Source organism: Poecile atricapillus, chromosome 8 (genome assembly GCF_030490865.1).
Source record: "Poecile atricapillus isolate bPoeAtr1 chromosome 8, bPoeAtr1.hap1, whole genome shotgun sequence".
NCBI classification, from domain to species: Eukaryota; Metazoa; Chordata; class Aves; order Passeriformes; family Paridae; genus Poecile; species Poecile atricapillus.
Genome location: NC_081256.1, coordinates 17,831,980 through 17,853,714, shown reverse-complemented (window position 1 = coordinate 17,853,714; position 21,735 = coordinate 17,831,980). Strand labels below are relative to the sequence as shown.

Here is a 21,735-nt window from a genome sequence, read left to right as displayed (position 1 = left end):
TTCTGAACTCTGACTATGGCAAATACACTGCTTTTTGTACACCACTGCCTCAGCAGCAGCCAAGTTCCAATGTAAACTGCATTTATGTGTCCTAACAGCTGTCACATGAGGGGGTGTTGCTGAAAAGCCAACCCCCAGTGAAGACTTTGGTGTTTCCTGGTCATTGTTACCATTGAGAGAAAGAATAACAAACAGCACTAGCTTTGTAATTCACTGGCAGAATGAAATGCTGCATTTTTATTTAGTGGAAGGATTCCTGATCTCTCTTGCCTAGCCAGCACTTCATATGCACCAAAGACCAACACAAATTCCACAAAGACATAAACAGTCATTGCTCTGAAGTGAAGAACATAAAAAAAGTAACAAAGACTAAAGAAGATGGAGCAGTTACATGTAAAGAGAAAGTTGCTTCTGATCTGTTCACATTCTCGTGGTTTCTTCTATGAATGAAGAAGCAAAGCTCTTCATTCCAGGGGAAAAAATAGATTTTTCATTCCACAAATGTTAAACAGTAGAATTATGAAAAAAAAAAGCAAAAACAAGGAATAGGAGCAACTGCTGCCAAGAAAGACCTCAGAGGTGAGCATGGATGCTGCATTGGGCACTGTAACAGTATTTTTCAACTACTACAGGTCAACCACAAGTTGTTAAAATAGGTATTTTCCTCTTCAGGGTCTGGAGGCCATGGAGATCTTGCCCCACACAGGACTGCTCTGGGCAGGAAGGCGCTGCACATGTGGCAGACACTGCCCCTCTTCACACAGACCCTTTGAACACAGATACCTCCCAATCCAGTCAGACAGGCGAAGTTTTACAAAAAGCAATTGGCAGGCTGCTTCAGCAAGCAGTAAGTAAAGAATACAGTTGCTTGGTAAGACTCCTGGGCTGAGCCTACATTCTGTTTCCAAAGGCCATTTCCTGTGACACAGAAGGCAAGAGTTTCTTCTCAAGAGTGTCTTCTCAATGTCACTTTAAACTATCAGAGAATATCCATCTCCCATGTCAGTCCTGGGCTGCTGCTGAGACCTCGAATTCTAATAACAAGGCCCTTGTCTTAGCCAGCTCTAGAGACCACAGACACATCCCATCAGATAATCCTGAATCCCTGTGCAAGGCCTGCAGTGTCAACAACCTCACTCTCCTCTGTAGGTCACCAGTAAAGCTCATTACAGGAAGCTGGCTCTGTCCTTCGACAATGTGATAGGTGATTCTCGAGGAAAGGAACTGTTCTCACTTCCTGTAGGACTGGCTGCCTGCAGAAAAACATCAAGAAAGAGTCTGTCAGCTGAAAGCAGGATTTATTACAAGACAGAAGCTGCCTGAGGGCGACACTTGTTCAACTTGTACAGGGACACAAACATCATAAAAAACATGCAGAAAGACACTTTAACTCATGATGCTGCCATTTAAAATTGCAGAATGTATTTCTGGCAACCTCTTTTCAGGGGATACTTAAAGAACTGAAAGGGCATCACCAGGGCCCAGTTGCACTCTGGACAAAAATCATTCCCCATTCCTCTGGTAGAGATTTTTGTACTGCCCTAGCTCCAATGTGCCTTAGACAGAACTTGGTACACTGCAAACAGCTTCAGCACGTCCATGCAGAGTTGCCTGGAACAGACCGAGAATAATCAGAGTGGATTAAACCACACAACCATGTCCACATGGAATACAGTTGAAAAGGTCTAAATCTGGAGGTGCCTATGCTCTCTGTGGAACCCTGTGCTTTAGCCACGCTGCCAGTGTCATCCCTGTGCCAGCCTGGAAGTGGAAATCACAGAGGATTCCAGCATGGCTGGTTTTATTTGGAGGAGCTTGCTGTTGCTCTAGAGTTCAGCTAACAGCAGAGGCTGCATCTTGGGCAGGAATCTGGCCCCAGGCCTGTAGCTGCACTAAGTACCTGGGCTTCCTCTGCATTCCTCAGGCATTCCACACACTCCTTGCTCCAAGAGGAGTGGTCCAGCTAGTTCAGGTAGGTTTACACAAATCAACTTGTTTCCAGAAAATACACCTGTAATAAATACTAAAATCAAGCTAAAAATGTGCCTCTAAAATTAGAGAATGCATCAAGTAAAATCAGAAAGTCATCTTTTTCTCGTCATGTCCATCAGCTATACAAACTTGCCTTTCTCCAGAAATTCCAAAAAAACCACAAATTAAGTCTTCCACTGGAACAGAGTCTCTTGATATGTAAAACCCTACATATCTATGCAGCAGGCAAATGGGAGGCAGCAACTGCTGCAATCTACTGACTGCTGTTATCTGTGCATCTGATACCATTTCTGACCTGCAGATGAGTCAGCTACGAAGTTAAAGGAGCAGTAAGGACAGAGCCTTCCTAGGGAAACATTAGGGGCTCACCTGCTTCAGACCCCTTCCCTACATCTTTAAGTAACAGCTGAGAATTACTTTTGAGAACCCTAAGCTCCAGTGTAGGTGCTTAAAACCCTTTTTAGTCCTTTAAAAATCTGGTCCTTACAACCTTCATGTAACTCTTCCCACCTATAATCACCTGTGTAAAAGCCCCTGCAGGATGGACAAGAACTAATAGGTGCTCTGTGACAGCAGATAACAAGGCTGGATACATGTACAGAGAGTGAGTGGAAGATTAGTTGTTTGCAAAATAATTTATTTGCTAGTTTTAGGAGGGAGAGTTTAACATTCAGTTGCTGACACTTTCTTGTGGACAGATAGATAATGAAATAGAAAATGAAAACCTGTAATCTCAAGTGAAAAATTGGAAGAAAAGGTAAAATGGACACACAGCAAGTTGGGATGTCTGTTATACATTCAGTATACATTCCCAGCAAAGAGAAGAGGCATAGTGTAAAACAAATAAAACAATAAAATTTAGAAGAGCTCAAGTATCTGGACTTGACAGATCACATATACTCAATCCACAGAGAAACACAAGTGATCTACTTTAAAGCAATTTAAAAATAAAATACATTTAACACTGTGCCACTGGAAAAGGTTCTTGCTCCAGAGCCTTTTGAAAGCAACACTGGTATGTCACATCTTTCCTAGGACACTCTCCTCAGGAGTGTAAAGCTGCCCTGGAGAAACTAGAACATGCAGAAGACTTTTTGTGTACACACACAAACACACACACACACACACACTCTGTGCTTTTCCTCTCTTCACTAGGGCTTCTTTTCAATGGGCCAGTGCCTTTGGAAATGAACTGAAACAGGAACCAGGGGCAGACTCTTGGGTGTTAACACCACATCCAGTCAGGGCAGAACAGTGCTGCTGTCGCAGGAAACAAGAGAGCACTGATGTCAGAGGTAAAACTCAGGCCACATACAGCAAAGGTAAAGCTGAAAGAGCTGTGTTACCTCAGCACAGGAGTGTTGAAGCAAGAAGCCTCCAGGTCAAAACCTCCTTTCACCACCAAGAACATTCCCTTCCAATGCCTCACCTGTACTCCCTGAACGAAATCACACCACTTCTCTGCACATGCAACTGTGTGGAACAACGAATGAGCAACACAGAATTCAGAATGCTCTTTCCAGCTCTGTTACTGATTTACTGGGTTATTTAAATTCTTTTCATTTAATTTTCCCTATCTGTAATGAGTAGCTAATGATACACACACATTTCGAGTTTCTTGGGAAGGTATTGACTTACTATGTTTTTGTCAAATGTTTCAAGGTAACAGTTACAGCTAAAGAATAGAGCTGATGTTACATTGTGATCAAATAATCATCACTAAATTTGTTATGATGCATTTTCTCCTGCCATTTTCACTGACGATGGACACAGAGCTGTTTTGAATCCAGCTTTTCCGATCCACATGCCTGGGAAAAATTCATTACTGAAGAATGCACCTTTCTTCCCCCTCCACCCCAAAAAACTCCACAGCTGACATGCCACATGTGGAGCATCCAAGATCAGTTTTTCCTTTGTATTAAGCTTGTGTTGCCTGGCTCAAAGCAAGTGTCCATCATTTTCCTCCATCCTCAAGTCAAAGCCACCCTCTCTTCTGAACCCCCCCGACATTAATCACTTTTTATAAACTTTTGCAGGCCACAGCACGGCCACATGGTTCTTGAGTACCAGTCTCCAGCAGAAAGGAGACTGCCATAAGCAGCACACTGTGCCTGGCTCTCTGCTTACCAAGCTGCCCTGAGCCATCTCCTGAGCTGCCTGACATCTGCTCTACATTCAGCTGCACTGTAGACACACCCAGGGATCCGACTTCAGTTACACAGTGGGATGAACAAGTGTCTACAGAAAAGGAAAAACTCTGATGACATCTAGAGAAGTTCTACTCTGAGACTAATAAGCTTCCCCAAAAACTTCTGAGAATTTGGGCCACTTTTCTCCACCCAAGACAGGAAAAAGCATGTCTTTTAACTGCTCACATGACAGTCTGGAAATAGGAGCAGTGTTCAGCAGGATATAATTACATGGTTGTACATCCTGCAGATGACAAGTACAATGTCATACACTCCTGGCACATTTGTAGCCTACGACTTCATTCCTGAAGAGTTTCTACAACGCTCCCTCCTTTCCCACCCCAGGGAATGACAAACAGAACCATGACATTTTCCACTTACCCTGTCTACTCCTTGTGGATGATGCTGATGATCTTGGATGGCTTGCTTGTTGGGGTCCAGACTGGGAGAACTGGGGGGCAATGGCTGGGACCTTTCCCTTTCTAGGGCTGGTGCTCTGCCTGTCAGGAGTGCGAGGGATCTTGGGTTTGCTGGTGAAGGCTAAAGCAAACTCCCTGGAGGAGGAGAGGGAAAGGGTTAGCAATGCATGGAGAAATATGTATGCATAGTAAGTCTGCAACCAAGTGAAACCTGCAGTATGTGCTGTGACAGCCCAGCAGGTGCTCAGACCTCAGGGAGACTGCAAATGGAAAGGAACATGGCACCTCACTGGGACATATGCTCACTGCACAGCCTCTAACCTGGCTCTATCGACCTGTCCATCCTACTCAAACCCCACTCTTCCCACAACAGCAGTGAACGGGTTCAGTTAAATTCCCTGCAAACCAGGAACCAATCTTTAGTTTGTTTTCTGTTATGTTTATCACATCCAGTGACTCATTCTGGAGTGCAAAAAATACACAGGTTTGCTACGGCACAGGAACACATCCTTTTAGGGCACAGACACCACAGTTTCTTCCAGGTATAGGTCAATCTTGGCACACATAGGCAGCTTCCCTGGCTCCTGTCTGAGATCAGATCTGTAGAACTCCCTGAAGGCTTTGTCAAAAGAGCAAAGAGCTGTGATGGTATCTATAAAAGAATTTCCCTAAACATAGAGGTTCCTTATTCACACTGACAACATAAACCAGGTTCTGCTGTTGCACAGTCTGCATGTGCTGCAAAAATACCATTCTTTAAAATTTAGTCAATTACTGTGTGAGGATACACTGTCCTTCCTTGCCCCCAGCATAAATATAGTTTTTCCCCAGTTACAAAAATGGAGGCTACCAGGAACTAGTAAGTCTCTAAAATAATTCTGAATTTAAATTAGTGTTTGCACTAGTGAGTCGATTTTCTCTTAAAAGGAGAAAAGGTTAAACTAAAGTAACAGCTACATGAAAACTTAATCATATTAAAAACGGGAAATAAGACAGCCAAAGGCAGGACATCGAAAAAATAGGTGCCATCTAAAAATTGGCGATTCAAATAGAAAGTCCCCGTTATTAGCTCCATGAAAAGAACCCTTTGTGACCATCAGAAGGGTGATTAGGAGGATTTTCAAGATACTTAATCTCCCCTCCTCCCCTGGGAATGCTGCTGAGTCAGTGCTGATTAGCCCTTACATAGCTCTGCTTCACTTTCCAGGGAGATTTGAGCAAGTGCTCCTTTCGTATTTTAAATAGCATTATTGTCTGTATTTTACATAGGTATATGCTAACTATTAAGGGCAGAGAAATGCTAACTGCTAACAGCAGAGAACTGCTAACTGCTCTGCTAAGAACCATCTCTGCAGCCTTCCACCTAGGAGTTAACACTTGTCTGAGCTTCAAAGGAGGATATGGCAGATAGCAGCAGAAACAGACTGGGAAATATAAAAAATAAGACTGGCTGGATAAAACCTCAAGGCATGGACCAGAGAGATATTTAAACATTTTTATCTCCATATAGCAGTGTCATTGTTATTGCTTTTTTTGTTACTTAATTCACTTTGGCAAAGTGGGTTAGTTGAAATGAATTGGGTTTGCAATTCACTAGTGCTTTTCATAATGTTATGTTTACTATGATGTTCTTAGGTAGATTAAAAAGAAAGATTCACCAGCCTCAAGGCAGTTTTTGAGCCACAAATGAGGGGATTTTTCTTCCTTATTCAACAACAGATAACAAACCCCTGGATTTGCATTCCCATACACTAAAAAAGGGCTTTTACAGACATTAAACCATCTCCACAGTTTCAGGGCAGTAACCTCAGCAGCCAGACTAGTGACAGAGCAACGCAATGCAACCACAGTCACATCACTTTACCAAGGAAAGAGATACACAGTTCTCACACAAAACGGTTCACAACTGTGCCAGCTCTTCAGGAAAGGATTACATGAAATAGGCTGGTAGCAAAAACTGTAAAGTTTTAAAAACCCTCTTGTTTTTCTGAGAGGATGCAGAGCAGATCTGGCTCCCCATGTGTTCAAGTACCACAGAACCACTTCATCTTTTCAGGTTAAGATCAACAGAAAATAACTAATCCTCAGGGTAATACCTACAACTCCTATTTGTTATCCTTTAAAAGTTGATGAGTTGAAGAAAGAACAAGCAAAATCTAGTGTGGGCAACGTTCTTCAGCATTTGGTAAAGGAGTCACTGATGAAGAGGTGTGCTCAAAGAAAAAACAAAACAAAAAACCAACCAAATAAAAATACCCAAACCTACAGCAAACTCACACAAAAACCTGCATTTGCATTGAGAAGAAAGAAAGCTGTTTACTTGTAAAAACTTAAATAATTGTCTATAACTGAAATATTTGTCTACTTTTTTATAAAGTGCACAACGGACTGACACTGGGATTCAAATAATCAACCAGGAAATAAGGCAGGACTTGAACATAGAAAGATTAATTAAACCATTTTCTCCAAGAATACACTGGGACTTTTGGCCATTTTTAGCAGATTATCAGAAAAGCAAGGCTAATAGAGATATAAGAATGTCCTGCAGAGTTTAAGATCTTTTTTATCATGATGATACTGGACCAAGTCACAATAAAAAAAAAACCTTTTTCAGTCAGCCACAATTATAGACTGAAGTCTGTTACAAATGAATCCTTAATTGGCTAAAAAGCACAACAGAGCTATATTCTCACATGATCAAATGCAACAGGGAATATCAATGCAAGACCAACTGCTAGTTTGACCTGCATCAGCTGGAACAATCATTTGGTCCCCTGGAAATAAAACAACTGCAGCAGAACAGTCACTACTAAGGTCTCATTCTCCTCTCCAATTGATTTTGCATCATTTCACTCATCTCTGTGCAGTTAAGTTCCCCATTTATACTTCTAAGGAAGAGGGGAAAGAAAAGTGACTACTTCTACAGCCCAACTCTGCCCTCCTCTTCTCATACATACCTCTTCTAGGAAGGTCTTGGTATCTGCCTAATAGGTATTTGCCTCCAGGAAGGAGACATTTCTTAGAGTGGACAAAACTATGAGCAAAGCAGAGATTTATTAGTCCTGTTTGTTTTGCAAACAAATTATAGCCTGCATCCAGGAGTGAAAGAATGAAAAGGCAGGTCTAGCTATTGCAACACCAACATATTAACAAAAGACTCTTGACACAGAAAACCCTGTGCTCTCTTTGACTATGAATGGTTGCATTCCTTTATCTGTAACTCGAGGCTGCATTTGGAAATCCAAATTACTGTATGCATGCTGAGGAAACACACAATGAAAAGATATGATCTTCTTCTGCAGGACACTGCACCTGCGCCTTCACTTCTATGAAATCCATCCTGAGATTTAGACATAATTTGTTGAACAAATATTAAAAATGTCTGGGAACACATCTTTTCAATAATAGGTTGTGTAGAGAAGCAAAACATCTCACTAAGGTGGGGGACAAGATTTGCTTCCAATTTGCTGCCAATTTGATTTGCTTCCTGGAAGCAAAGTCTGAAAAATAATATCCCTCTCTCCACCACAAAGCAAACAAATTTGCCATAATTTTTTTATTAGCTATTTGTATTTCTATTATGCGCTTAGCTACTGTGATAATGGACAACAGAAATAAAACCAGTAATAATTCATATAATTTATCAGATGTCACCATGGAAACAGCAGAACTGTTTGGTTGGGAAAAAACTCAAAACCAAAGGCACACCAACCCCACAAAAAACCCATAACCACACACTGGAATCTGTAGGCCTGAAGGAAACAAAGTTGTAGACACAGAATCTTTCAGAAGTACTAGAGCTGTAACTGACACAAATAACCAAGCACTTCTGAAAAATCAGGCACTTAAAGAGCTGGTAAAACCTTTTCTTTAACACATCTCCACCCATTCTGTGTTTTAGTTCTGGAACATATTTGCTTTTAAAATTTGTCTACACTGTTTCAAACTTGGCCCGATCTAATTAGCTATAGGAAAAAGCTGTTAATGTCTGAAGGACACATGCAGCCCCTGAAAACTTCGGTAGACTTCGGTCCAATTGCTAATTAATTCCTAGCTCTCATCCAAGATATAAAATCACAGTTGTACACATGACAAAGGCTTAACAGAGGGCTCAAGGTGAACATGATAAGCAGGATAAGGAGAAAATAACCTTTAATTTTACAAGAATAATTTAGAGGAAGAGTTGATACCCATTGCTCTGTGATCTCAAACTTTGCCTCTTTTGCCATACCCATCTAGTGCATAAATGAGGGACTCTGGTCAGCAGTGCTAGCAACTCAGCTAGTTTAAACACTCTTAATCCACTTAAATGCTTTATTTTTCTTCCTTCCGCATTCCTGTCCTGTTCCTGCAGTCCTACCTATTTATTTACTAATAAATGATTTTCATGGGCTAGTGTTGAGTCATCTAAGGAAGCAATCACGAAGTTTTCTTTTCAGAAGGCCATGTTGAGCATACATGTGAAGTTCATTAATAATGTCTTGCTTGAAACTTCTCCCATTCTGAACCAGATGCTTAAAAATTGAACAGCTGCCTCTGGCCCAGCAAAGGGTATTTTGTTTGGCAAGCACCACCACAGCTGTCTCAGGCCAGACTGTATCATACATCAAATGACTTCACAGATTGTCTTTACAGCAGCATGGAATTAGCTGGTAAATCCTGTCAGACTCCTCTCACAGTTTTAAGTTTCCCCTGGATAGATCATACCTGTGTGATTGACCATTTACTTTGTCCTCAGTGAAGTCAGCAGATCGAGAAGACAAGGTATCACCAGCTGGGATGTGTTGGTCCATTCTATGGCCTGATGCAAATACTTCAGATGACTTCATTTCAACTGATGTTTAAAAAAGAAAAGTTCAGTGAAGAGTTGTCTCATTGCAGTTTTATTAGAAATACAATCGAGTCACAGTTCCTGCTGTATGAAGGAAACCTTGAGGCTTTGGCAGGCTATCGAGTTTGGGTGGCAGAGTGTATTATGGCTCATCACCTGAGCAAAACAACTGCAAGCATAATAATCTAAGCCCTTTGCAGCTGGAAAATAAAACTGGCTACAGTGTGCACTTGCAAGGGGATAGGAGCACGTAGACCCTCAGTTAACACACATCAGCCATGTCCCAGCCATGTCCAATATCTCATTAAAGCCACGGGAACATAACCCTTTGCATATCTGTACATATCCACCACAGTAATAAGGCCACTAAAGACAAAAAGAAGTGTTTTACACTTCTGTCAGACTCAATTTCTGCCTTACAGTAATAGGGAAGTAAAGAACACTCAGTTTGCTTAGAATCACAAGGCTACCAAGATGTGCAAGTTCAATGAAATTTTAGGGAAAATCCCTAGTTCCATTCCTGCCATGCTCAGGGCAGGCTGCTGTCCTGGTTTGCTCTCTCATGCTGATAAAAATGCAGATCAGGTCACTCTCAGACAGGCATTTTGCTGCCCAGCACATGTTCTGTCTGGCATTCAGCATAATAAGAGTAGGAAGATGACCAGGATTCATCTTTGGTCCACAAGTTTTCTGCTCACAGGAGACAAAAAATTAAAAGAGTGCAAGAATTATTGATTCTTAACCAAAGGATAAAGGAGGAGAGGATGGACCCAGACAAAATCAGACCAATTCAAGAACAACTAAATATTTTCAGGAGTACATTAAGAACTATGCTCATTTTTAGAAAACAAAAGAGGATCAAGGTTCCTTGAGACTTAACTTAGCCTCCTTGAAATAGCCCCTTGACAAGGTTAATTGTTCATATGAAGCTTTTACTTTGTTTTTTTCACTCTTCGTCTCTTACTATTCATTTCACAACTTGGCTGCATGAAACTCTGAGTCCCAAGGTACTCATGTGATGCTGGATGCTGGGAAATAAATATTCTGAAATAGCAGGTTCCTGGTACTGCAGAACAATCATTAGATCAAGATCAAAAGTCAATAAACAGCATATTTATTGCACAGCAGAGATGTCTGGCCTTCTGAGCATGATGAAAGCCTCTAGAGGCAGTACCATTATTTTTACAAATTTCTGATCCCTGCTGTGTCTTAGAAGGCAACAGAAGAGAAAGGCCTTATTTTCCATTGTCTTAAACTAAAGCCTTTTCTATTTAAATATTACAATCTCCACTGCCTTTTGGAAAAGTGAAGATGTTCAAAGACACAGCTCAATTATCACCCTGCAGAATAAAAGTCCTGTCACTGACATAACAGCCAGGGAGTCCAGCAGTGCAGGCTCTCTTTTCTACCTCATTTCTAAATCCCAAAAGATAAGAAAGACAAGCACATCTGTCACTGCTACTTGCAAAAACCTGAAACAAACCTTAGGCCATCTTTCAAGTAGCTCAATGTTATTTTATAGCCTGGATTAATTATAGGAAGAATTTCCTCTGTCACACACAAAAATGATTTCTCTTTTTACAGGTATAATGCAGATAAACTAGCGATATGTTGTATATTCTGATCTCAAAGATTTTTCTACAGGAAAAGAATATAATCTAGTGGTCTTATTAGTAGCCACCTGCATATAATTTTGACTGAAAGCAGATAACAGACTGTTTTAAACAGAGGCTACAAGCAAAGTTCTGACAAAATGAAACATGTAAGCTGGCAGAAATACCTGCAGCATGAAGGCTTTAAATCAGTATTCATCAAAAATTAACATTTACTTTGCTGACTGACTCAGGCTGCCTGTTTAAACCTTCTCACAAATCTCTGCAAAACAAACTATCAGACAGCATCAGCAGCACAGCAAAAGTGACAGAGGTAAGTGCATGCATCTCACTGGAAAGATATCAAAATCTGGTTCACTTGGGCTCTGGATGGCTGCATAATACCTTAGGAACTGCATCCAGTTACACTTTAAAACACCAAATAGAAATACCTTTGAGAACTACATGGCTTAATTTCCTTTACAAAGCACAGATATGTAAAAATCTGTTCTTTTTTTCCCTCTGCAGGAAAACTGCCCAGTCAGTATGCTTTTGCTTGGTTTACAACCTTTGCTAGCGTGAGTTGCTGCCCTTGCCAGCCAAACCCTCTGAGCTGTACTCGAGGTGTTACCGTGCACAGCGAGGCCAAGAACAGCAGCTCTCATTGCTACACAACAGCAAGAACCCAAGTGCCCATCCTGAACAGGAGCTTCTCCTGCTCCTATCCTCCTCTCCTTCAGCATGTTACATTTATCAGCTCTAGGCATTACGCAAGTGAATTCCTGTCTGCAAGACCTCAGTTACTTTTCTCAGAATCCTTTTCATTTCCTTTAGGAAATCTAAAAAAATAGAAGAGAAAGTAAAAAGTATGCTATTCCTTTACTGCTTCAAAGCATATTTTTCAGAAAAGAAAAGGCACACTTTGCCTGAACTTATTAATAATTCTGTCTCGGATATGATGCAAGATCCTTTATCTACGACTGCTGAACATTTTGCCTTAGATCTGTAATTGGAAATGTTAATGAACCCTTGCAGGAAGGTTGAAACTCCCACATCCAAAGTTCCATGATTTTGTGGATATCAGAAATTCAGTAATCGAGTATTTCAGAAGGCTGTAACCTTTAAAATTCCATGACACGTTTCTGAGCTCTCAGGCCCAGCTGAGTTTGCACTCATTTCAGCTGAAGCTGCAAGGGCAGAATGTTTAGCAGCATCACCCACAATGCAGCCACACAGCACCGGGCTGCCCATCCTCCACAGCCGTGGATGGTCCAAATGCAGTTGCAAATCTCAGCAGATAACTGCAGCTGCCTTCAGCTCTAACACTGAGATACAGCCAAGAGAGCCTGCAGGTGCCAGCAGACAGTGACTCATTTAGATCCAAACAAGGGTATATTTGATCAAGCAAGGGGCTTTGCCTGTTGGGAAGTGCACTGTCTCTGGCTGCAGCTCCTTCCCTGGGCAGGGGACATTGCAGAGTACCCTTCACACATCAGAAGCTCTGGGTTTGATCCTTGGCACTCCCACAGGAAGCAAGATGGAGCGAGGCAAGTGAGACCATTGCTGTCTGCTGACCACACGTTACCTTCTGTGGCCATTCATTCAGCTTGAGCCGAATCTGCCATGTGCCCCAAGGTCCTGCAGACTGACCCAGGCTCTAGAAACAGAGGGCCATTTCCTCACTACACTAAAAAATTCCCCAATCTACAACACACAGTCCAGGCCCCCTACACCTGCCCCTGTCAAGGAAGACGTCAGCAATTAAGAACAGCATCCACAGACCATCCTTACATGAGGGGGAAATGCAGAAGTCAGAAATGCTGGACTGGCTCCCACCACAAATGGAAGAAGGACCACTCGGTGGAGACTGCAGCTTCTCATGCCTATTGTGACAAGAACTGGTACTGTTCTCTGGCCTGGAGGAGAAAGGAGAATGCAAGGTGAATGCTTACAGTATAAAAAATTTAATATGAGTAAATTCTAATTTCTTCTAATTGCCTGTAATGACAAAGTACAGACTGAAATTATTTTATATTTCCTATTGCAAACCATTACTAAGGATGTAATTTAACTGCTTGACTGTAGCTCCCCCAAACCAGCTGACAGCAGGCATATTTGAAAATAACATTTTCTCCTACTGCAATAAAAGAGCCAAGGAAAGGAAACCATAACTCCCTGCAGTTTGAAGACCCAAAATACCACCATGACACTTAAAGAAAAAGACTGTAGAAATGGGCCTGAGAGGTCTTCAGTACTTAGCTTTTTCAAGGACTTAAGATTTCTTCTTCTGAATATTATAAAGATTTCACTTTAAAGAGCAATAAGCAACACAGACTTCAAGTAGAGAACAAATAGAACTCTTGATTTCACAAGTGAAAGCGAATCAATGGGAAACTGAGGCAGCTAAAGGACAGAGCAGGGACACAATTCCTTACTAGTAAACAATAAAACACAGCAGAAGTGAGAGGGGTGTGAAAAGTATGTGAAAAGAGGTTGGCAGACATGGAAAGTTTCTCTGCCCAATATCAGGTTATGGTAACTAAACTACGTTTCTAGTAAAAAGGATGAAGCCCAAGGAGGCAGTTAATGATTTCACAGCTAAATCAGTTTCTAAGGAAATAGCTAGCAGAATATTAAGTAGTTCAGGCCCCCTTGAGTGATCTCAACCAGCAAGTCTTTAAAGAAGGAGGGAAAAATGTAAAAAAGAAAAAGAAGGCAGCGTTCCAGTATTTCCTGACTCCCTCAGCTCCATACAGCAAGAGCTTGTCCATACAGGGATCCCATGACAATTCATCTGAAGTAACTAGAGCCTTGTCTGCACTGGGAAGTCATACAAAAATTAGCATGAAATGGCTGCTACATGTGCAGTGGCTATTCTGCATTAATTTTCTGTGTGAATACTTCTATTCAGTACTAAAGATATTCACCCCGCCTCTCCTTTTGGAGGTATGAACCAACAACTCAAAGAGATACGTTATAGTATCTCATCAACTGCTTCCTTTCATGATGTTTTTAAATGGAATATATTACATTGAGTCTCACATGAAGAACTTCAAACAAGTTACATTCACTTCAATTTTGAATGGAAGCATTTACAAAAATTTTTAATGTAGTTTAACTACTGTGCTGAATAAGAATACGAGACTTCAGATAATTCAGATGAACTGTCCTGGATTGTATCCAGGGCAAAAGTGTCTAACATTTTTCATGAGATTTCATATGATAAAAGCCACTTAAATTATTTAAAGTATGAAATACATCCAGTTCAGATATTGCTTTCAAATTAAGGCAGCTAAGCTTTTATTGTCGTCCTCCAGCAATCATTTCCAAGCAAGTATTTCCTTGTAAATGAATTTGTACTAAAATTAGAACAGCATAAAAGCCATCAAAACTCATCCTTTTCTGCTGCAAAATGTAGTTTGAGAATGTCTTCATCTAGTCACTGCAGTTTCCTGCACACAAATTAGTTAGGTACAAAGGACAAACTTCTCATTCAGGGTGGTATTGCTTGTTTCCTGCTTAAAACATGAGAGCACCAAACACTCATATTATTTCTACCATTTAGGCAGAGCAGGAGGGAAATTAATTTTCATGTATTTTCACAGTGTTAGATTTCTGCTGTTTACATTTCTCCTCTGTAGTGTGCATAGCAAGGCACTCTGTAAAGGCTGCTTCACACCATTAAACTAACACCTCTCTTAGACCAAGAGCTACCAGAACCAGCATGATGGAAATGTGTTTTTAATTTGTATCCAGCAGCGACCTGAAGCCATCCTGCAGAGGCACAAGCTGCACAACTGAGAAGATTCAAGTTGTGCCAAAACACAAGACTCGCGTCACTCCGGGATCCCGGGACACTTCAGTAAACACCCTGCCTGGGTAGATGGAGCTAAAGAGGGGCAGCAATCACTTCCAGAGACTATTTCTGATGCAAAAATTGCAGTGCAGTACACGACACTGGGAAATAAAAGCCACTCCCACGGGTTTGACACCATTTTTTTGACTTCCCAGAGGAAAGTAATTTCATTTCCACAAGCTTGGCTTTTCTCTCCACTTATAAAGCAAGAATGTAATGCTTAGACACTTCAGTGATAATGTTGATTTATTCCTGAAAATATACTTTCTAAATAGGCTGTAAGGCTGTCAGTCAGGGACTGAAATGGTTCATGCCTTAAACATTGTTAGGAAGGAGTTTTTCCCATTATAGCAAAAACTGTATAAAGAAGCTACAACCACAAAAGCCCACCCCTCCTTTAAGATGCCTGGCTGGAACTTTGAACTGTGAGTTAGGATGCCTAGATAAGATAAAGGGGACATTATGTTCAATCACAGGTTTAGGGAGAAGCAAACAAGGCTGAGAGAAAGGAATGCATGCACAAGAAAGCCAAATGCAGAGAGAATCATCTCTGGCTGGGTTTGGGGTGAGGGAGACCATAGCCCACAGAGGCCAGGTTTACATAGACTCCCCCCCAAAATGAGTTTTGGCTGTAACCTCTGGTCAGGGGCACTGAACACCCATCCTCCCTTACACAACCTGACCCAGCTACATAACCCCCAACCCCACAGGCCACAGGACACTGATGTGGGAGGCAGCTGAGGAGATGTCATAATCCATCAAAGATGCCCAAAGCACTCCTCAGACTCATTCCTAAGGCCTTGCACCACAGGACTGCACGTGATGCGAAGTGATGCAACAGACCCAGAGTCTGCTGCAAGAGACTGTGTCAAACTGTACCCCCCAGGGGGAGGTACCTGGGCATTCCCACCTGGCCTGAGCATGTATTAGTCCATTGGATTCTGTGCTTTTCGGGGCACCCTCACCACCAAGACCAGAGCTGGAGAGGATCAACAGAACATCCTTGGGATCCACAGAGTGGTGATACTTTCTTTAATTTGTCACTCTCTTTCTGTACCCCCACCTCTTTTCTATTTCTTTCTCTTCCTTTTTCTCCCTCCCTCTCTCATATTTATTATCAAATAAAATGCACACTATTGACTTTGGCACCTCAATTTGGTCAGAGGAATTTCTAATAACCTTAAAAACTGGACTGTAATACTGCCCTAACAGCCAATTCTACAGAATGAGTCCAGGTCTCCAAGCCCACCACGGATAAAATACCGTGCAGGGGAAATGGGACCTTGAACTCTAGCACTGACCCCACAGTAAAGCAGCAATGTATCTTTAGGCATAGATTAACCAGTCTAGATTTTTAAGGCCTGCAGTTCTTTTGGCAGACTGCATGAAAATTATTAGATAATCAATATTTTACTAATATGAGCTTATATATTAATTAATTGCTGCATTCTTCTGACACACACGCACACTGAATATATATGGGGAGAGGTCTTGCAAAAACTGTGGATGTTGTGATGGTGCAAAAAGTTGGCCATTGTAAGAAAAGACAGAAAGTCAGAACTCCTAATCCAGCTAGGATTTTTAATTAAGCTATTAGACAAAGTAGATGCCATGTTCAAACAATTGCCATTTTATCTAGGGCAGTACTCAGAAGAAAAATTAAGACTGCAAGACAAATTCTGCTGTGGGACAGTCAAAAATTCTTCAGCTTTGGAAATGTGTGTTTCCTTCATCCTGCTTTTTTAAGAAACGCATGCTTCATGACCAGATCTGGTATGCTACACTTGTCTGTTCCAAGACCCTGGTAACCTAATACATATTATCCAATAGGGATGGTACACCTGCCAAAAAGGTATATTTGGATGACACAGAAGGGGTCTCAGTCAGGTTACCTGCTTGTAGGCATGCTAATTCCAGCATGAGACAGTGTGGGGCAAGACAAATCTGTGACCACTCTTTGTCCAAAACAACAGACTTCACTCAGTCACCTACACCTGTGCAACTACAGCTCCATCAGTCCTCACTGATTTCTGTACCCATTTTCCACACTAAAATGAGGAGGGAAAGTATTTTAAGAAAGAGAAAATATGAACAGGAAAGCAAAGGGTGGCAGAGGGATGACATGTGACAATCTTCAGGACTGATGTGTTACAGAACCACCTGTAATTTCATTACATTTCAGGTTAGCCATTCATTTTAACATTTTTACCTATACCAATCCGGTGAGTCTTGAGCACTATTATCATACTCTGTTAGTCTTGCAGTCTCTCAGATAAAGTATCCACAGAAATGAAAACAAATCCTCACAACAAACATGCCTGTATCATAGCTACCTGGACTTGATCAAATCCAACTCTATGCAACTGAAAGTTAAAATATCATTTAAATTTGGAATCTCATTGGTATTTTACTTTCTCAGGATGGTGAACAGGACAAATGTCAGCTCAGAAATTAAGAAATACTTCTTCTAACAGAAGGCAAAGAATCTTCAAGGATGTCTACATGGTAAGACTCCTTTATTCCAGTTACAATAAGCCTTCTACTCTGACTCAAGTCACACCAAGAGCAAAGTGTCATACACACTTCTGATGGAAAAAGTATTTCCTCCAAAGCAGGGAAACCAAACACAACAAGATTTTTGTCTTACCCATTTTCTTTTTCAACTGTCCTCTAACAAACCTCCCCAGAGTAATATACTTTGTTGCTTCTGAAGTGGAAGACCCCAGGCATTTTAAATGTTTAGTGCAACTTTCCAATGGAATATATTACAAGAAGATGCAAGAACATATAGAATATAATGCAAATTTAAATCAACTTGATCAGCAAGTATTTATTCAACTATTTTGAGAATGTGACCTCAGCCAATGGACCTTACCCTGCCTGCAATGTTCCGCTCCTTTTTTTGAAATTATCCATAATGAATGTCGATGGCAATGCACTTTTAGGTAGGGAAGGTTTAATTGATAGGCATTGTTATGGTTTTTTTCCCTTTGTTGTTGTTATGCTTTTTAAAAAAGCTTAAAAAATCCAACTTGGTCTCATTTGCTTGGACTTACATTAGACATGCAGCTCTGTGATAACCTGGTGTCACAGGTCTCTGGAGAGGCACACCCGTACTCTGATGGACACCAGGAAATTGCTTCTTCTTAGTTTTTGGAGTGTGAGTCATTATCTGATACATAGGAAATGAAGAAAAAAAATAATGCAGTGGAAAAACAGTTATTGAAGCCATAGAAAAAATTCTACAGAAATATTGGAGCAGAAACTAAATTGCATTCAGGTGTCACTGGGTAAGACTGCCTGGAATCACTGAAGGCTCTTTCACTACATCTTCTCCCACTTTTCCATTGTCAGGACTCTGGACTCTTGAATCCAGAAGGCAGATATTTATAATAAAAAGGGTTGAGTTGGAAAAGTTAATAAAGACCATGGTTGGGGGTTAGGTGTCCTTTTAGTTCTGGCTCACCTGTGGAATTTTTACTGCTTAGTTGTGGGGAAACCTGACTGCTGTTACTTGGTGGGTGCCTGAGAAACACAAAGAGCTCAGCTGGGCCCAGGAGGGGAAGCGGGCAGGAAAAGGGGAGGGCGAGGACAGTTTTGATGGCTTCTTCAGCTTTGGAGGAGGACACTTTGCTGAGAGCTGTTGCTGTGGAGGGAAGGGAATTTTGCCATCACCCAAACAGAGCTGCTGCTTCTTCTTCTCCTTCTCCCCTCTTTGTTGGTGGCCTCACACCCCCTGTCCTGCCAGGACGTGTGGCAGTGCCAGCCACTGCCATGGAGCTGCTGATCCACCTCAGCCACCGGCCCAGGATCTCAGCTCATCCCTGCTGTTCCAGCCGACTGTTCCTCAGAGCCCTGCAGGAGCACCGGGACTGACTGCCCGAGGGGTTTGTGAAGCAAAGCCTCTCCTCCATCCCTTCCCGTCTCAGCCGAGAAGGCTGTCACAGGGCCCCTGGTTCTGTTTTGTTGCTAATGCTGTAGTTATTGTTGTTTGTGTGCCTCCTTATACATACTAGTAAAGAACTATCCCCAGATCTCTGCCTGAGAGCCCCTTGATTTCAAAATTTTAATAATTCCGAGGGGGGGAGGGTCTATATTTTCATTCCAAGGGAGGCTCCTGCCCTCCCTTAGCAGACACTTGTCTTCCAAAACTGAGACACTATCCAGTTCCAACCCCCCTAACCACGGGCAGGGACACCTTTCACTGCATCAGGTTGCTCAAAGCCTCATCTAACCTGGCCTCAAATACTTCCAGGGATGGGGCTGCCACAGCCTCTCTGGGCAACTAGTGCCAGAGCCTCATCACCCTCACAGGGAAGAATTTTTTCCTTATATCTAATCTAACCTACTCTCTTTCAGTTTGAAGCCATTCCCCCTTGTCCTATCACTACATGTTCTTGTGAAAAAGCTCCTCTCCAGCTTTCTTGTAGGCCCTTTTAGGACTGAAAGCCCACAATAAGGTATCCCTGGAGCCTTCTCTTCTCCAGGCTGAAAAAAGCCACTCTCTAAGCTTGTTTTCACAGGAGAGGTGCTCCAGCCCTCTGAATATCTCAAATTAGTCACAGCACGCTAAATGGCATTCATACAAACTTTATGCTTTTTTAACTTAATAGCTTTTTGCTGCTTGAAGTAAAGCAGACAATACTTGATCCAGCACAACGCCTGCAGGAGCAGTTGACTTTTCAACTTTTCTTTTTTCTAAAATAATTTCAGACCAGCAGAATGTTCCAGTATTAACCTGCTCAGCACTTTGCTTTGTGTGCTTACAGAGTCACTGGTGTAGCATTAGAACCCTAAGGCTGCCTGTAGCTTATTATTAAGCCACAGCCTGACCACCCCCTGTGAAAGGCTAGCTCCTTTCTCACATTGTTTCTGCTTCTGAGCATCAGCTCACACACTGTGAAAGATTCAGACTGCTCCTTAGGTAGCACCTGCCTCTTCAAGGACAAATTGAGGAAAGTGGTGAAACTACTGTAGTAAAACACAACCCAGGAAATTAATTTATTTCAAGATTCTAAGGAGTAGTACTCACTCCCAAGTACTCGGTTGTTAGCAGCTTCTCTCCTGCAAGCTCCCCCAGCTGAGGCAGCAAAACTTCATCTTTGTCCAGATCAGGCTCCAGGATGTTACTGTCCTCCTGCAAGGCAGCAAGAAACTCAGGTGTGCAACGAAGCTTTAAAGCTGGTAATATGAGGCTGGTACAAAAAGCTTGGAATTAGTATTTCAGGATAAAAATATCATACAACAAGGCAAGAGTCCTCTGTTGATTTTATTCTGCAAACCCAAATGTAACCAACTTCAAGTGAGAACTACCGAGAATTCACTCTCCTCTGCCTATTTCTAGAATAACTATGGGTGAGTTATCTTTCATGGAAGCTCTGCAGCTTCTACAGATCAAAAAAGCCAGGAAATATTGAAGCTTGAGGGATTCCTCCACCAAACCAAAACCAGTAGTACAAGAACAAGACAGTATTTTTGCTTGTGTTTTGCTACTAAAAAGATTTCTATCCTGCACAAGATATCCTAAGATAGATCCACTCCAGATGAAGAAAATCTTCTTTGCTTTTGAAACCTGTTGTGACAATAAATGTAAATGACTGTCAAAAACAGTAAATGAGAATAAGTAATCATTCTAAAAAGTTATATTGCATAGTCATGTAGAGACCCTGGCATAAATTCCATCTAAAAAAAAAAAAAAAAGGCCACTGGACTCTGATGAACTCTAGAGCACAATGAAAATAAAAAGCAGTTTTACTTTAGTGAGATTTAGACTCAGTTTTAAATAGTCACAATCAGCTCTTAATTACCTGGAAAGCTGGGTATGTGTAAAAAAACCCAGATGATGGCAAAAGGGTAAACACTTGTAGACTAGGCAACAATCATCTGTATCAAGCAGAAAACAACCCCCCATCCCCTGCCCCTCAAGAAACCACACTCCAAAGTCCACAATATACTGTATTTTGTTTTGGGGGGAGAAAGTTGCAAAGCTCTACAAATAGATCTGGGGGGATTTTTTTTGTTTTTTAACATGGTTTCTTAATGCTGCCAATCCTGCTCCCTGACATTATTTAACCTACCAGGTAACCAAGCCTGAAAGCGTCCCCCCTCTGCCTCCTTGTACAAAATAAGGACTTTGCCCAATGTGCCATCACTCCACTGCTTAAATAACACAATTGGTGCCCTGTTCCCCACTGCTCACAGGCTGCAGCAGATGTTGGCAGCAAAGCCCGTTAATGTAATGGCTTGAAAACCTGTGATTAAACTCTTTCTTTTGATGTACTCTGCGGCTAGAAGTGTATTTTCACACGGCAGCTCTCTGATTTTATTGCCAGGTGCTGAGTGACAGCAGATCAGAGGGTGTCTGATAAATCATCACTGTACAGTCACCTCACACAGCTCCAGCCTGTAAGTAAACTTTTGAATCAGAGCTACAATATCACATATTCACTTTTACAAGCAGCTTTTCAAGATGGTCCAAGTCAAATAAAAAGTGAACGCAAAGATCAAATATTGAAGATAAATTAAGTTGGTATTTAACAGACCAGTCAAGAGAATATTGAGAACCAGGAAACACACACTGTGACTGTGGGTGTCAACACACCCCAGAAGGCTGACATCTCAAGGCTGGGTATGCACTCTAGGAGCCAGTGTATCCTAAGCTCTACACTAGTTAATTTAAAGCTCACCAGACAAACACAAAAGCCAACTTATTTCTGAATAACAGCACACACAGAGACATTTTTATATGGTTATATGCTCCAGCATCACACAGTACAGAATCTTAAATTTATGAAAGTATGATGCCCTTGGAAATCCCAGAATTTTCCTCTAAGAGGCTCAACTGCATCTTGGCCAC

General features: G+C 41.6%; 1 protein-coding gene across 3 annotated transcripts in view; it reads right to left on the bottom strand.

Moving 5' to 3' along the window:
• Positions 1 to 202: 202 nt before the first annotated feature.
• ARMC9 (armadillo repeat containing 9) overlaps positions 203 to 21,735 on the bottom strand; it is a 59,058-nt gene continuing 37,525 nt past the window's right edge. For all 3 annotated transcript variants that reach the window (XM_058843486.1, XM_058843488.1, XM_058843487.1), the window contains 6 exons: positions 19,912 to 20,016; positions 17,936 to 18,051; positions 12,815 to 12,939; positions 9,308 to 9,434; positions 4,563 to 4,735; positions 203 to 1,253 (listed from right to left, as the gene is read on the bottom strand). In XM_058843486.1, coding sequence (XP_058699469.1) covers positions 1,231 to 1,253; positions 4,563 to 4,735; positions 9,308 to 9,434; positions 12,815 to 12,939; positions 17,936 to 18,051; positions 19,912 to 20,016 — 669 coding nt within the window. In that variant the 3' untranslated portion in view covers positions 203 to 1,230. The remainder of the gene's footprint in view (positions 1,254 to 4,562; positions 4,736 to 9,307; positions 9,435 to 12,814; positions 12,940 to 17,935; positions 18,052 to 19,911; positions 20,017 to 21,735) is intronic.